The sequence below is a fragment of the Ambystoma mexicanum genome, chromosome 10 (genome assembly GCF_040938575.1).
Source record: "Ambystoma mexicanum isolate Mex_15411 chromosome 10, UKY_AmexF1_1, whole genome shotgun sequence".
Taxonomy (NCBI): Eukaryota; Metazoa; Chordata; class Amphibia; order Caudata; family Ambystomatidae; genus Ambystoma; species Ambystoma mexicanum.
In genome coordinates, this window is record NC_090932.1 from 1,242,327,937 (window position 1) to 1,242,344,228 (window position 16,292).

General features: G+C 47.3%; 1 protein-coding gene across 1 annotated transcript in view; it reads left to right on the forward strand.

Moving 5' to 3' along the window:
• The window catches only part of MED13L (mediator complex subunit 13L), a 2,324,591-nt gene that overhangs the window by 1,559,390 nt on the left and 748,909 nt on the right, over positions 1-16,292 (forward strand). The window contains exon 16 of the mRNA XM_069619219.1: positions 6,029-6,234. Within this exon, the coding sequence (XP_069475320.1) occupies positions 6,029-6,234 (206 nt within the window). The remainder of the gene's footprint in view (positions 1-6,028; positions 6,235-16,292) is intronic.

The window sequence follows — 16,292 nt, forward strand, 5'->3', positions numbered from 1 at the left end:
CTCTTCGGTTGGTTCTGATCCCAGGTCTTGGCAGTTTGCTCCAAACAAAAAGTTTGAAATGGGCCCCTGCTCACCTTCACCCGGCCCTGTTAATGTCTTAACAGAACTGCAGTGATTTATTTGCAGTGCTGCGCTCCAAAGAACATTAAAGCCTCATTCGACTGTGTTATTAGTGCGGGCCGCCCTACAGCTAAGGGGTGCAACAGCCACTTTTACACCCTAAACATTGGCAAATACTCCCAAAAAAACTAAAATGGGGAGTAACAATACTCCCAACAAAAAATGCGAAAAAAAGGCATGTAGAATCTTGCACCCCTGCTTTCATCCTCACAGCTCCCTGGATATATTTGGCCCAGTAGTACAGGAAGAAACTACTATTTTAACTGCTTGATTGGAAGAAGTACACATATATCTTTTAATGTTTTCCCAAAGGCCGACTGATCGCCAGTTATTGAGGAGCACTCTCCTTCCAAAGATATTCCCTCGGTTCAGGATACCAGTGTATTTCGTATATCTTCTTTATTGGTTAAAATCATGGCTCCATAGCTCACGGCCGCCTTTAATCCCGGCACTCCCAAATAGTTGACGTGTTTCACGGAACAACTTGCTGCTTGCTCACAACACCTAATCACTACTACCACCACCTTGTTTAAAATACATGAAGACATGACAGTAGACATGGAAAGGAGACATGGCAATCGACAAAGAAAGAACTTGTGTGTCCTACAACGCGGGCGGCCATCTTGTAACAGGCTTCATACCTACTATATATTATTATGGAGCGGTCTGTGTATATTCCCTGATAAAGTAATCATAATGGCATACATCGGCTGCTTTAATTATATATATATATATATATATATATATATATATATAATGCCACCCAGGTGGTCATTTCTTAATTCAATTCATTATTCCATGTCTCATTATGGTATATGCGACCAATATTGGGTAATCCAACAATCCTTCCGTTTGTTCGCCGGATACCGTATCTCTAAAGTGCAACATACCTTTACTCAATGCTTTAAATGCATTGTGCAATAACATTCATCATTGAACGTTTATCATAAAGTGCATACTGCTTAAGTGCTAAGGTGCTAACCCTCCTCCAGTCTCCCTTATATATCTTTTAATGTGCACGAATAACTAGGTGCAACGAAATAAATATTACAAAAACATTTCCATTTTTCAGTTAACACATTTTTACTCGCTTAAAAAATACTCTTATTGGGAATTGGACTTATATTTTTACTCCCGTAAAATAATTTTAATCACAACTTTCAAATACTCCCACATCTTATCTTGAGCACTAAGTACACAGGATTTGTGCAGCCCCCCCAATGATAAAACAGCCTGCAGGCTTAAGCAGTGCTAGAAATGTAAATTAATAAATGTGGGATTCCACCAGCGAATTGGGGTGGGGGTGATTTAAGGGAGAGAAACTCAGGAGAGCTTTCCCGCGCCCCCAATCCCCTCCCCCCCAGCACCACCCCCATAAATAAACCTTTCCATTTCAGTAGATTAATAAATTAACAAATGGAAAATAACCTAAGGCAGGAAGGATGAGCGTTTACTAACGAGCTAATTCAGGTGTGTCCTGATTGAGACGTTCCAGTGATCTAGTGGGTGAGTCTCTGGTCTTTGATCCTGATGACCTGTACCATCTGCAACAAAAACAGATCGGACACACTAAAATACTTGAAGCGTGCTAATGGATTTCCTGGTTCTGAGAATGTTTTTTTGTCGGATCCTAGATCTGGGAAAATCTGGCCCAATGACCAGGGCTGGGCCTAAGACCATGTCTTTGAAACTTTGGATGGCAATGATTATTCCTTTGATTGGAGTGTTACCACTAGCCTCATGGGGCCCTATTCTGGGGAAGGGGAAACACTACGCAGCAGAGGAACAATCGCTGCCGTCCAGCAAGCCCTGCACAGCCTGCAGGTATAAGGCTGCCTTTTAAATATTTTTAGGAGCGTGGGCCTGCAGTGATTCACTAGTGATCCCGCCTGTCAAAGAACATTTAGAATGCCTTATGCCTGCAGGCGGTTATCAGTGCAGGGCTGTGTGCTGCCGAATGTCTGGGGAATCCTCTTTCTCCCACCTGATGATCAGAGGGGAAAATATCATTCCCAGCCATTTGCTAGCAGTCTCTCCCGCACTAATAACAGCCTTCAGTCCATGAGGCCTAAATGAAGCCTAAATGTGGTTGAAGCAGGGCCGGCTGAAGCTGTCATGGCCAAGGACGGCGTTTGGGCCTTTCATTCTTTTTCATTTTAAAGAGGTCTGAACCTAAGGGGGACCTTCTTGGCAGTCAGGAGTCTTAGGACATGGCAACTGCTTTCATTCGGAACTTGAAATGTGCATTTTGCAGTGAACACGTTACAAGCTGCATTCACTGGAGCCTTTCAAACCATCACCCCCCGGGCCTCTGCGGTATACCAAAGCGGTCTTATCACCTCACCTTTTCACACAGGTTGCTCTACATTAGCCCATTGCTGACAAAAATTGTATAGCTTTTCCTGAACGTTTAGTGTTTCAGCTCCCTGCTTGCTAGTCGTCTCGTGATAATGTGTGTATTAAGCCTGTTGTCTCCATAATGTATGCAACCCACGGGTGACTTTCTTTCTGCTTTGACAAGAAGGCGTCCCCAAACATGTTGAAACCGACCCCACAAACCGTGACACATCTTCATCTGGCCTTGGTCCTCACCCATTTGGGGATATTTGAACATGATTTTTGAAGGCCCTCTTTTCCTGGAGCTGAGAAACTGAGGCACCTGTGGGATCCATGAATTATAATGAAAATGGAGAAATAGAGCCAGGGGTATGTCGCCAGAGAGGAGCTGAAACATTAAACTTCCACTGAAAAGTATTAAACACCTAGATGTCCTGCTCATGGTGACGAGTTAAGGCATAGCTTACCCAAAAAGAACTGATGTACGCCAAGCACATCTCAAAACGCATTGTAGCCCTACCGTCCTTATTTTTCCCCAGTTTTCAATGAACCGTTGTTTGGGGCATTTCACTTTTATGCCAAACACTGGAAAAATAGTCTAACTTGATGAATAAAAATGGCACACACAGAAACCGTTGATTCTTCCTTTATTGATGTTGTATTGTAGTTAACTGCTCACCCCCTTGAAAATAGGGATATCCAAATTCCTAATAGTTTGGGGTGGATTGCTAATAAGTTTTTGTTTGTATTTACCAATTTCAGCTAATCAATTTTGCAAAACTAATTTGTGCCATTGTAATGCATTGTTCTGGGCAACTGTTCTTTAAAACTGTGGTAAGGCCCTAGGTGGTGTAAATGTATTGGGGATTGTGTTTTAGGACTTGGGGATTGTACATATATTTTTCCTTTGAATAAAATTGTTTTTTTGTTAGTCCCACACCCTGCCATATGTGCTGGGTGCTGGCCAAGAGGTCTAAAGTCTTCTGCAAGTATTATGGGCTGGGATGAGTCTTTAGGACACTGCCCTCAGTTGTGCAGATTTCTAGGTTCTTAGCAGCTTGGTGAGTTGTGTGGTATCCTGCCCTCACTGTTATTTTATGTGGGTGCTTGTCCTTCGCAAAGGACCCACATACAGATATTAAGGATAGTTGTCCTTTTATAGGCATTACTATATCATATACTGGTATATTTATAATGGTGTATTAATGTTTAAAGTACTTATTTGAACGGATAGCATTATGTGTGACTTCATTAAAGTATATATTTTTCAGTCCATCTATCTAGCGCTTTTCCTAGATGTGTGTCTGGATTAATTATACCACTTTGTCAACCTTCTACCCCTGCCTGAAAGTTGAGCCTCGTCTCTCTGACCATGCTCCCCATGTTTAGGAGGGATTTGGTTTCTCTTTCTTGTCCGGCCTTTTAGCCTTTCCCCTAGGGTGATTTTGGAGAGTGGTACGAAAACGTACTTAGCAGTAAGTATGTTTCCATTGAAACAAAATAACCTGGTAAGTACGGATCTTTTTACAGAGCAAACTGTAGGATACCTTCACTCAAGGGCTTGATACCCTGGACCTGTGGACAACCCATATCGTCCAAAACAACAATCCACATTTTCTCGGGAGTGGTACCCACCAGCCTAGTCACAGGAATAACTGTGGTTGCTCCAGGAGGATGGAAGAACCTGATCAAGGCAGCTTCCAGTTGATCATCAAGCAATGGAGCGCAGCCCATCAGCAGAAATGGTCCTAAGATGGCGATGATGGTGGAAGCAAATCAGAAGGGCTCAGATTAGTAGGGCCTGGGGTTTTAACACCCTTCCAGATGATGGCAACTTCAACAGCAAAGCAGGACACCTAAATGATAGAAACGGGCAGGAACAGTAAAATGTCAAGACAGGAAGATGAAGGCCCAGGAAGGTAATCGAGCAGTGGAAATTTGGACCCTATGCTTAGCCCAGGTCAGAACTGGTCCTACAAATGCTGCAGTGTCCCAAAGGGCACAAAATCCTCCAACAGGTAAGTAAACCTGGTCGTCTTCCAAATATCCAACAAAATTATGGGCAGGCTGATGGTCGCACCCGAGAGATCCCCACTCTCTCGTGGGATGATCGAAGCCAGACCACCAATCGGTCAAAGGGTTGTCGCGCAAATATTTTTTGCGACCAGCCAATCAGGTTGGGCCCCACAAATCTGCCAAACTCCCAGGAGCAACCCTGTGTGATGGCTATCTTAGGGCCAGGAAAGGCTATAACAGTGTGCATGGCTGGGCTTTCCATGTGTGCACAACAGCCAGATTAGGCCTGCCTTGTGGTTTGTCTGAACAAAGGAAGCTGAAAATAAAATGGCAGCGGTGTAGGACTTAAACATATACATTGGTACCTTAACGTTTACCCAAAGGATACATTAGGCTACCAATGTAGTGAATTACCTTGCATCCCTGGGGAAACCAAAAATAAATGACAGCTGCGACCAAGCTATTCCTTAAAACAAATAGTGAGCTATTGCCCCTCAGGCAACAATGGGATGCTTAAAAAGCCAGGGTTGAGGCCTTATGGGCTTCCTGGGACCATATACTGAAAGGGGTTGCTGTGGCAGGGTGTGCTTCAAAGGAAATCTGTCTGGCCTCACAATTAGGTCAGAGATCAATAAAATAAAGGACATAGCAAAGTTTAGGAGACCCTAAAAGGTCAGCAGAACACACAGAAATTGAATTCTTCCCTAACGCACCACTTTCATGACCACTCTCAACCCTGACCCAGAAATGGGACCTGGTGCCGAAGTACCCCTAAATGTTCCCCCAACTGGTGGCACAAATATATATACTTGGTAAGTACTGTACATTCTAGCAGCTAAACTCCCTCCCTTTTTTTTCACAAACACGTATGTTCTGTGTTCATTAACGTTATTTACGTTTATTTTTCTTCATAGAAGCCCCACAGTTGGACATCCTTTCTGCAGGAGGAATATATGCAAAGTCTGTGTGCTTTTGACAGCACCGTTCAGCTCAGCGTTTCTACCAGCAACTTCGACTAATTAATGCATCCATTTATTTGCAACAGTTTCCCTCTAAAACGCACATGTTTCTCCACTAAGCTTTGTATTTTAAATTCATCCTATTATTCTTTCAACTATCATTCTCACTATCCATCTCTCCCCATTTTATCATTTGCCACTTAGCCTTTTGGAAATCTGCCATTTAATATTTCCCTTGAGCAACCCTTGCCATCTCTCCCAGCCAGCGATCCTATTCCACTCAGTTGGTAACTCTTAATACCTCTCGGGCATTTTATACACTGGCACAGTTTTCTTTCATCAAAACATAGACCGTTCAAAAGCTTTATTGAATTGTTTTCAATAACTGAGATGTGAATGATATTTTAAGTGGTTTGTCGAAGGTTTGCATGTTGCTAAAGCAAGGGGGAGCTATACATTTGTAAATCTGACCTCATTGGAAGTTATCTTTAAGTTTGTAAGAATTTGTATATTTTTGTTTATATTCGCTGAACTTATTATGGTATAATATGACCTTTCTGTATTTTTACTAATTAGGCATGTCTTGTTTCTTGCAGGACTTTTCATATGTTTACAGGTTTCCCACATTACAGCCTTTCGTTGGCTCCTCCATGTTTGCGCCTCTCAAGGTGCTGCCTAGCCAGTGTCTCCTGTCCTTAAAGATACCAGACCATTGTGTTTACCCACCACCATGGGCCATCCCACCAAAAATGGAACATCTTTCATTGGCTACACCTGCCCCTTTCATCAGGGATGGTTATACGTAAGTATGATTGCTTGTGTGCTAGTAAGGCTTGTAGTGATGTTTTACATAAAACAAACACTCAGAGAGAGAGAGAGGTAATTAAAGAGACGTTAAGGTGAAAATGTAATGCAACACAACCCTTGAAATTCAGCAGACAATTCGGACAAAGCCTCCTTAACTACTCGCCCCTGTTGCACAGAGTGTGACCACAATGAGGACACCAGGGATTACATCACTGGTGAAATCACTTATTACATCACTTATTACATCACTGATGGCATCCGACATATCATATGTGACTTGACTGATAAAAGCACCAATTACATTAATTACATTTTCAACTTTTAGGACTATTTTCTTTTTCATAAAATATATACATATTTTCCAAGTACATTTTATTGAGCTGTCATTTCTTTAAATTTAGTGTATGATCCAGTGATCCACAATTTGAAGTACATCAAAATATGAGTACAAAATGTAGCCTGTTACAGTGGAATAAAAAGTCATAATTTACAAAAGAAAACAAATCCCATTACATGTTTAAAAGTACATTTTCAATGTCTAAGCTTAATTTCTTTTGTATATATGCGTGTGTGTATTATGTAGTATTAGTATTCATATTTTTTACAATAACCATACTTGGAATTCTTATAATACATAAGTGCATGTACTTTGTTTTACATGTTTTTTTAACACTTCTCATTTAGAAAAAATCAGTGTATATACTATTTTTAGGACAATAGAAAATGTAAATCTGTACATTAAGCATTTTCCTAACAATCTGTATACAACATGTTTCTATTTCTGTCCATTCCTATTATAATTTTGTGTACTACTATGTGTACATTATATTGGGATGGGAGTACGCTGAAAGCAAAATGCATTGTATTTTCATTTTTTTAACGTATTCCCAAAATCTCAAGTCCCGCGGTGCATGCAGGCAGGGCCTTGACAAACTTTTTATTTGGAAAATGTCATCCAAACGGCTCCAGCAAGTTGTTATTAGCCTCTCTCAATCAAAGCACCAAGGCCGATATAAAAGCTTAAAGGAGCAGGGGGAACCCCCTTCTCTGTCGACTACTTTACAAGCTACTGGATGGATTTACCCCACCCATCCAATCAAGGGAATTAAGTCAGTGCATTGTGGCCAAGTAGTTTCTAATTTGATCCAAATCTGCCCAGCGGTTTTTATGCCACAACTGTTCAAAAACTGCACTTTTCTCTATGGGAAAAGGAATGGGAGTAGGCTGAAAACAAAATGCGTTGTTGATTTCTTAATAACTTTTAAATTCCTTAATGTATTCTTCCTGAAATGTCCAGTTTAAAGCAGCCATTGACGAACTTATTACTTGAAAAATGTCATCCAAATACATCCAGCAAGTCCATTGTTATTTGTGGTAAAAATGGCAGGTTTTTATTTCTGAAAAACCTCTCTGCCTCTTTGCTGCAAAGCATCATTAAGGTGATACCTAGCAGCCATAGGAAATCCGAAAATTCTATTGCTAATAACTTTTGACTTTGGACAGATTTTGCTGATATTTTCCAAACAAAAGGCTTGTCATTTATATATATATATATATATATATATATATATATATATATATATATATATATATATATATATATATATATATATATATATATATATATATATATATATATATATATATATATATATTAGTGTGTGTTTCGACGCACCTAGGGAATTCGTCCCTTCTCCCATGAGGCTGGGGAGGTGAGCCCGCTCTGCAATACCCTCCATAGGGGTAGAAGCAAGTGGAACCTCGCCGGGAGAGAGTACTACTTTAGGGACAAAGACTCTCATTCATGTGAGGAACTTCCTCAAGCCATGCATAGCATGAAAATGCCTGAAACTACAAAGTATCAGAACTGGGGCAAACAAATTCCTAATGGATATAGTTATTCTATGCAAGTGGATCATGTCCCTTTAATTCAAAATGCCCCATTCATTGGGATGAGGATGTTGGTGAGCACATCCAGAGGAAGGAGACCGAGGTGAGAGCGAAGAGAGAGATGACCACAGACGTAAGCTGGGGGAGGCCCCAACATACGTAACTCTTGGAGATTATGGGAACAAGGAAGCACACAAGTTTCAAACCTGCTGGACACTGCAGTATGGGACTCCAGACTTGCGGTGGACCTGCAGCACGAGAGCCCGTCGAGCCAGAAGCCCAGGAACAAGTGGTGGCGAGACCATGGAGGGAAGTACATTGTAGACAACTGCTCCGCATAACATTGCTGATACCACTGGCAAGAGGTCACGCCTGCGACACTGTAATGAGACAGGAGAACAAGAGAAGACAGTCGCCAGACAAGAGAAGGCGCAGGCCACGACGGAGACTAAAACGCTCCCGAGGAAGAAAGCTTCAGAGTACATTCTCTTGCAAGAAGGAAGGTAACTGGGAGACAGGAAAGCCTGTGAGGATTCAAGGGAATCATGATAAACCCCAGTTAGCTCGTCTCTGTAGAAGTTATGAAACAAAGTTAGCTTTAGAACAAAGTAACTGTAAAGGTTGTGAACCAAGAGAACGATTGTTGAAAGACTGAAAAACGTGAGCTAAACCCAATGCATAAGAATACCCTGGGAAAGAAGGGAAGTAACTAGCAAGACCAAGATATTAATAAAGAGAAAGGAAGCGATAAACCACAGTTCAGAGGAACTAGGCAATTGGGCAAGATACAAAGTCAAGTTGACCAAGAGAATTGGAACTGTTATTACCTAAGAGAGAAAGGATATCAAAGTAAGATTAATCGTCAAGTAGACGTTGAGACACAGGCCCAAGAGTGTAGAGCCGAGAAGGAAACCCCAAAATGGGACTTGAGACAAGGGAAAACTCAAAAACATAATTGAGGAACTTAAGAAGACTAATCAAAGAAGTTACAGGAGACTATTGTGAGGGGTCAGAAATCCTAGACGGACACAAAGGTATCGTTTTCTCAATGTTTGCCATGCATTCAAATAAAATTAGGTGAGACAAGCGCCTATCTTTTCCTATCCCATCGAATATGTCCCTACCTAACAAACTAAAGAAAAATTATCTAGTGTCCAAAAATTCTCTGACCCTTACACGAATACATGCAACAAAAGTATACCAGGAATATTTGGCTGTCTTCAATTCAACAAAACTGTAAAAGTTCAAACCTATAGGTTTTAGAAAATACTCCTTGTGACTAGGGTTTGGACCTTTTTCCCCTAGATAAATACAGGAATATCCTTGGAAAGGTTCTGATTCAACAAAGTTCTGTTCAGTTCAACACAAAATGTCTTTCCTCCCCTGCATCCTTCCACTTGGCAAAGTAAATGTCTCTTTCGTAAACACACAGTTGTTATGCTTCACAATGTCCTTCTTGGTAAGGAAAATGTCTCTTTCACAAAACACAAGTTAATAAACCAAGGCAATTCAGCGTGCAAAGCAATTATTAGCACATCACACTAATTTTTCACATTAAACGCCTGTATCTGGATAGCACAGCAACTACCTTTTGGTGATGTCAGAGTTCGTCAAAATGATAAGAGTTCATAAGTTAATAAGTTCTTTGCACCACACTTTTTTGCCAAAACCACACTTAATCAAAACATCATCATCTTTCCTGGTATACTCGCCTGCCAGGAAGATAACCTCTACAACTACAGTTGGTTTTATTGGCAATATTTGTGCCAAAGTTCTTCACACCAGTATCCCTTGTGAAGCATGCTGAACATTGGCTGCCTCTTTTTATAATCTCTTGGTTCTTGGCAATATGGGTTACGGGTTCCCCTAAACTGGTTTCCTGAAAAAGGATTGCGCCCAGGCTGCCTACTTACTTGATAACCCTTTGGCTGTTGGCAACATGGGTTACAGGTTTACCCAAGTTGGTGTCACATAAAATGGAAATTGCGCCCTTGTCGCCTTCATACTGCTACTTTACTGCTTCCTGGCTGTGGGCAATGTGGATTACAAGTTTCCCCAAGTTGATGTCCGTCCCATAAAAGTTGGATTGCACCCTTGCCGCCAGTTAACTTTGTGTTCGGTATTCAAAATTGTTGGGTACTGCCCACAGTCCTCCTCGGAGCGCACCAGGGTTACCTTTTAGCTTCAGTTCAGCTCACCAGGATTCTTTGGTGTCTCCGCTTCACTTTCTGATTCTGTGGTGGACCTTCTGCATTCCGTTCCCTCTGCTGCCAGCTCCTGCCTAACTCCAGCGGTCTCCACAGCTCTTCTCCGGAGCTCCGAGAGATCTGTTTGGTCTCTGCATCCACTTCTTCACTGAAGTAGCTCACGTTGGGTTGGGAGCTAGTCTCCCATTCAGCTGGGCTTCCATTACCGTAGCCGTCCACAAAGTCACTTCCTGCTGCGTGCTCTACAATTCTGCCCTCCTTCTCTTCCCGCATCGGCTTAAGCTGGGACTCTTCCTTCGGCTTCTGAGGCAAGCCCGGAATTCCAGACTGCTTCTACCTCTACTACTCGTTCAGCGTCTCCTCTCAGCTGTAGTTCATTCTTATATTTAAATGTCCCACTCTGGTGCTTCGCTCTTCCAACAACTAGGCCGCACATACTCTTACGTCCCGTCCCCTTTCCTCCATACTGTATGGGCGTCCCTTCCAAGGGACTGGAGACGGAACCTTTTTCACCAGAAAAAACCTTCTTCCCCTTTAAATTTAGAGGCGTGCGTGGGGGATGTGGCCCAGCGAGCATGCGCTGCCTTGACTCTGCCCTCTTGCGCCATACCTCATTCCCCTTTTCCGTGTCGATGGGAACAGGCCGAATACATCAGCGCGCCTGTGTTTGGCTTCCGCCATGTAAATCCACGCGCGGATACTTCTCCACAGCGCATGTCGACTTCTGCAGGTTTCAGCAGGTGTCCATCCTGCAACGGGATCTTTCCAACTTCAGACCCCCACGCCCTCTGCCTACTTTACCTTGGCCCAGACCACGGTTGGCAATCTTGTTCAGCGTGTGACTCGCTGTCCTCAAAAGCACTGGAGAACAGACTAGCCAGGTGGAGGGAGCTCTTCCAAAAGTCGCCTCTAGAGGATCTCAAGACCTTGGTGAAGCATCGAACCAGGTCCAAGGTAGGGCCAATATTCTCCACTGCACCCCGCAAGGGAGACTCCTTCCCAGGAACTCTCCTGCGCAGAAGGGTCCGGTCAGGTCCTTCTACCAAGACTTGCACCGAGGCTACTGCAGGTACCGGTCTCTGGGCTGAGGGATCCTTGGATCCTCCCGGTGACAGTGTTGAGGGACCAGAAGGTTCTTTTACAGGGTCTTCACACGAGGGGCTCCACCCTTGTACCGGCACCATGGCCGAGGGGCTACACCCTATTACCAGCAATACGTCTGAGGGGGCATCTAAATGCAGCTCTACCGACCCCCGGGTCGAAGGTGTCACACCTACCATGCCTAGGCCCGAGCAGCAGGGTAGGCCTTGTGATCCACACACAAGAGTCCTGGAGGGGGCCGGGCCCAGCGGGCCGAGCAACACGTGGCAGGCAGCCATACAAAATGGCCGCCGCGCCAGAAGGAGCACCCGTCCAGCACCCCTCCAGCACCATTCCAGTCATTCGGATTGGAGGGTTCCGTGGCTTCCATGAATGCAGATCCAGGCAGCCGGACCGCTCGCCGTCTCAGATCTGGCATAAGCAACAAAAAGGGGGGAGGGGTAAAGGCTTTTTCCAGTCCCCCTACTCAGCGACAGCCTCCAAGGGAACGAAGGCATGACACACCCCTTTGGGTCCACGTGTCTCCGGTCTCCGGTGGGGTGTAGGCTTGCCCGCCATGCACTTTTCTGGTGCCAGAATTTCAGACCTCTGGATCCTCCCTGTAGTATCCACAGGGTACCGCCTTCCTATCCCAGCCTCTCCTCCCTCCTCCCTCCTCCCCTCCACTCCCACAGGTTGGGACAGCAACTCTTTGGGCAGAGAGCTGGGCAGTGGAGGAAGTCCCAGCCTCCCAGCGAGGCTTTGGCTTTTACTCCAGGATTTTCTCCATTCAGAAGAAGAACCAGGCGGGCCTGAGAGTTGTGCTGGACCTTTCCACCCTCAACCTCTCCATACCCCTGCACAAATTCAAGATGGTTACGCCAGCTTTTATAACCGAGACATTGGACAGGGGAGACTGGATGTGCTCCCTGGATCTGAAGGACGCGTACCTAAACGTCCCGATTTGGCAGCCCCATCGTTCTTTCCTACGGTTCAGGATCAGGGGCTACCATTTTCAATACAAGGTTCTTCCTTTTGGCCTCAACTCGGCCCCCAGGCTTTACCAAACTCATCAATGCGGTGGCGGCCTTCCTCAGAGCGCAGGGCCTCCACATCTACCCATACCTCGACGACTTGCTTGTCAGGGCTACATTTTCGGAAGCGGTTCACCACTCTTCCCATGCCCTTATAAAAACACTGCACGATCTGGGCTTCTCTCAATATCTCAAGAAGTCACAGCTGCAGCCGACACTGACATTCTTGGGCCTCATCTGGGACATGTGCTCCGAGAAAGTATTTCCATCGGAGGACAAAATCTCGGCCATCAAGAAGGGCCCCGCCCCCTTCCTCAGCACAGAAGTGACATTGGCATGGTGGTACCAACATCTCCTGGGTCTTCTGGCAGCGGTCTTATTAGCTGTTCCGCACATGAGACTAAGGATGAGGAGGATTCATCTGCACTTTGCGGCCTCATGGAACCAGGAGCAGGGCTCTCAATCCGAGATGATCAACGTTCCTCCATCTCTCCACCCGGACCTGACTTGGTGGTCCAGAGACTGCAACCTGTGGACTGGCAAGCCCTTCTGGCCGCCCTCTCTGCAGGCCACCATCATCACGCATTCCTCGCTCGAGGGCTGGGGAGCCACCCTGGACCATCCCTTGGTCCACAGCACCTGGACTCGACAGGAGCAGGAATACCACATCATTTTGCTAGAGCCAATACCACATCATTTTGCTAGAGCTGGCTGGCGCTCAGGGCATTCCTACCAATTCTCATGGGCAAGGTTGTCCTCATCCAGACAACTCGACCAGCATGTACTATGTCAACAAGCAGGGAGGCACCAGATCCCCTCATCTGTGCAGACTGGCGATCAGCATGTGGAAGTGGGGCCTGAAAAACGACAATTACCTCATGGCAGTCCACCTCCCGGGGGAATCCAACATGGAAGCGGACAGGCTCAGCAGGCAGGGAGCGGAAAATTACGAGTGGCAGCTACACTACCTCGTTATTCAGGAGATTTTCAACAGGTGGTGTCACCCCCAGGTGGATCTCTCTGCCACTTGGCACAACAAGAAGTGCCCCCAGTTCGCATCCTGGCAAGGTCAGGGCCCCGGCTCTCTGGGCGACGCGTTTCACCTCCAGTGGACAGGCATGAAAGCCTACGCTTTTCCTCCCACTCCCCTGATTCACAGGGTAATTTGCAAAATCAAGGAGTCTCGCCAACTCCTCATCATTCTAATAGCTCCATGGTGCCAGGCCATGGTTTTCGGAGCTGTTCAGTCTCTCGGAAGTGCCCCTGATTCTCCAGCATGGGGTCTGGCATGGATTCACATGCTCATGAATATTCCCCGTCGTCAGGCTGGGAATCCTCGGTAAAGAAAAAACCAGTATCAGTTTCGTTTCTGATCTGTCTTTCGTAGTAATAACCAATCACTGGTCTCTGCGTCATACTGACCACAGCCAATGACTGCCCTCTACCTAAGCACCGCCTCTGGCAGCCATCTTCAGATTTTTACCGCACGTTCATGTGTTCGGATCCTCGTGCTATTGCTCTCGAGCGTTAGTGCTATTTTTTCACGTTTTTTCTCAAAAACTTCGTTTTTTCGGTCAAAAGAGCCTCAAGCTCCACCGACTCTCCATCCGATCAACGGGGACCCGTTTCGGATTCGTCTGCGCCCCCCAAGGGTAAAGATTTCGTCGAGCTACGCTTTTGGAGGACTCCAGAAGTTTCTCAGGCCCGGCCATGGCCCAGGAGAAGGGAAGCTCGACGCCCGGAAAGCTGTTCAGGGTCTGCCCTGGATGTCAGCTGCAGAACGTCTTCAAGGAGGACGAACACTCTTTTTGTCTTTACTCCCTACATGAGGACAAGACGCACGTGGAGAAGAACTGTGCGTTTTGCGGCAACATGTTGGAGCGGACCATGAAGGACCGCCATCAACGTCTCGCCAACCGGCGAGAAGAGGAGGAAGAAATCCGAGCGGTCTTCTAAGACCTTTGAGGACGCCCCGGCGACGGGGGTCCAACATAAGGCCAAGCACCGCGAGTCCGCTGGCACCGGGAGCGCCGAACGGTCGGGCTCTACGGGCGCCAGGCAGGGCGCACCCTCCCCGGCACCATCAACCACGAGCCAAAGCTCTGGGTCGGGTAAGAGGAAGGCCGAGCACCCGGCGAAGCTCCTGGAGAGGCCCCGGTCGAGCTCGAAGGCGGAGGGGGAGCGAGGCAGTGTCCCCCCCCCCTCAAGGATAAGGCGGTGAGCGCACCTAAGGTGGTGAAGGCCTTAATCCATCCGGCCAAGCCCTCTATCGAAACTGTCGCGGCGGCCCTGGCTCAGCCTGTGGAGGCTACACCAGTGGTGGCGACCTCGGGGCTCAGTCTCCCTGCCACCTCGGAGGGAGTCCTCTTTTGTGCCCATCGATAGGACCCCCGTGAAATCCCCCGTGGGGAAGAAAAAGGGGGGGGCAGGACGTCGTCGTAGATTCGGCCTCAACCTCGGAGGAGGAGCTGGTCGAGGTCTTAAGCCACGGCCTCGGCGTGGAAGAAGACCGGCCCGTCGGGATGGATCCCGACGCAGGTGACGACATCGTCGAGGGTACCGACGGGGCCCCTGTTCGCCCGTCGGATTCCCCTCTGCCAGCGCCGCGAGACAACTTGGCGGCCATTTTGTTGGCTATACAGTCCTTATGCTCTGAGATAAGGACGAGACTACCGTTGCCGACGGAACCTCTCCCGTCGGGGGACCCAGAACCGGGACCTTCTGGTGTTCCCCCTACCAAGAAAAGAAGGATCCACCCTCCACCTCCTTTTCAGCTGTCGCGCCCCTTCCAGCCCTCCTCCCCGTCCACCCGAGGGGATGATACGGGGACTGACACGGCAGCGACGGGTACGGACGACGAGGTATACAACGAGGATGTACCGTCGTCGCCTCCCACCAGGGCTTCTCCGCCCGACGAGATTGGATCGTTCCACTCAATGATCGCCAGGGCATCCGAGCTTTTCCAACTCTGCCCTGAGGAGAAGAAGAAGGAAGGTTTCCTTTATCAGCAGCGCGAGGCCAAGAGGAAGACGGTCCTCGCGGTGCCTCTATTGGACGACATTTGGGATGAGGGCCTCACCCTCCTCAAGAACCCGTCCACGACGCCAGCTAGAAGAGACCGGTACGAGAAAAAGTACCGGGTCCCGGACACGGCCCCCCTGTGCCTCCGGGCGCAGCCTACCCCGGACTCCGTCGTCTCCGCGGCGGCCAGGAAAAAAGCGGGGGGGGTGCGGCCTCCACATCGACTTCCCCACCGGACGGCGAGGGAAAGAAATTGGACGCTATGGGACGCAGAGTCATCTCGTCTGCAGCGACGACGATTAAAGCTGCCAACGCCTTGGCTATCGTGGCCCGATACGACAGGGAGCTCTGGTACAAACTGGCTCCCCTGCTGGACTTCTTGCCGGACGACAAGAGGGCAGAGGCCCTGGAGATCCTGCAGGAAGGTGAGGTGGCTTCGGACCACGCCATTACCGTTGCGACGGACATCGCCGACACTGGGTTCCGCCAGTTGGGCAACGGCGTTTGCCTTAGGCGGCGTGGATGGCTCAAGGCTACGGACTTCCGTCAAGACGTTCAGACCAGAGTCCTGGACATGCCCTTCGATGGGAACAACCTGTTTGGGAAAACGGTGGACGATTCCCTTCAGGCCATTAAAGCGGACACCGAGACGGCCCGGGCCCTTGGAGTTCTGCAACGACGACGGAAGCCCTTTCGGAGCAGCGGAGGCAAGGGCGCCTCCAAAGGTTCCGGCGGCGGTTTCTCCTCCTACCGTCAAGCGGCCCGCTCGTCATCTCAGGAGGCCTACAGAGGACGAGGCAAGCCTGGCGGACCCCGCCGTC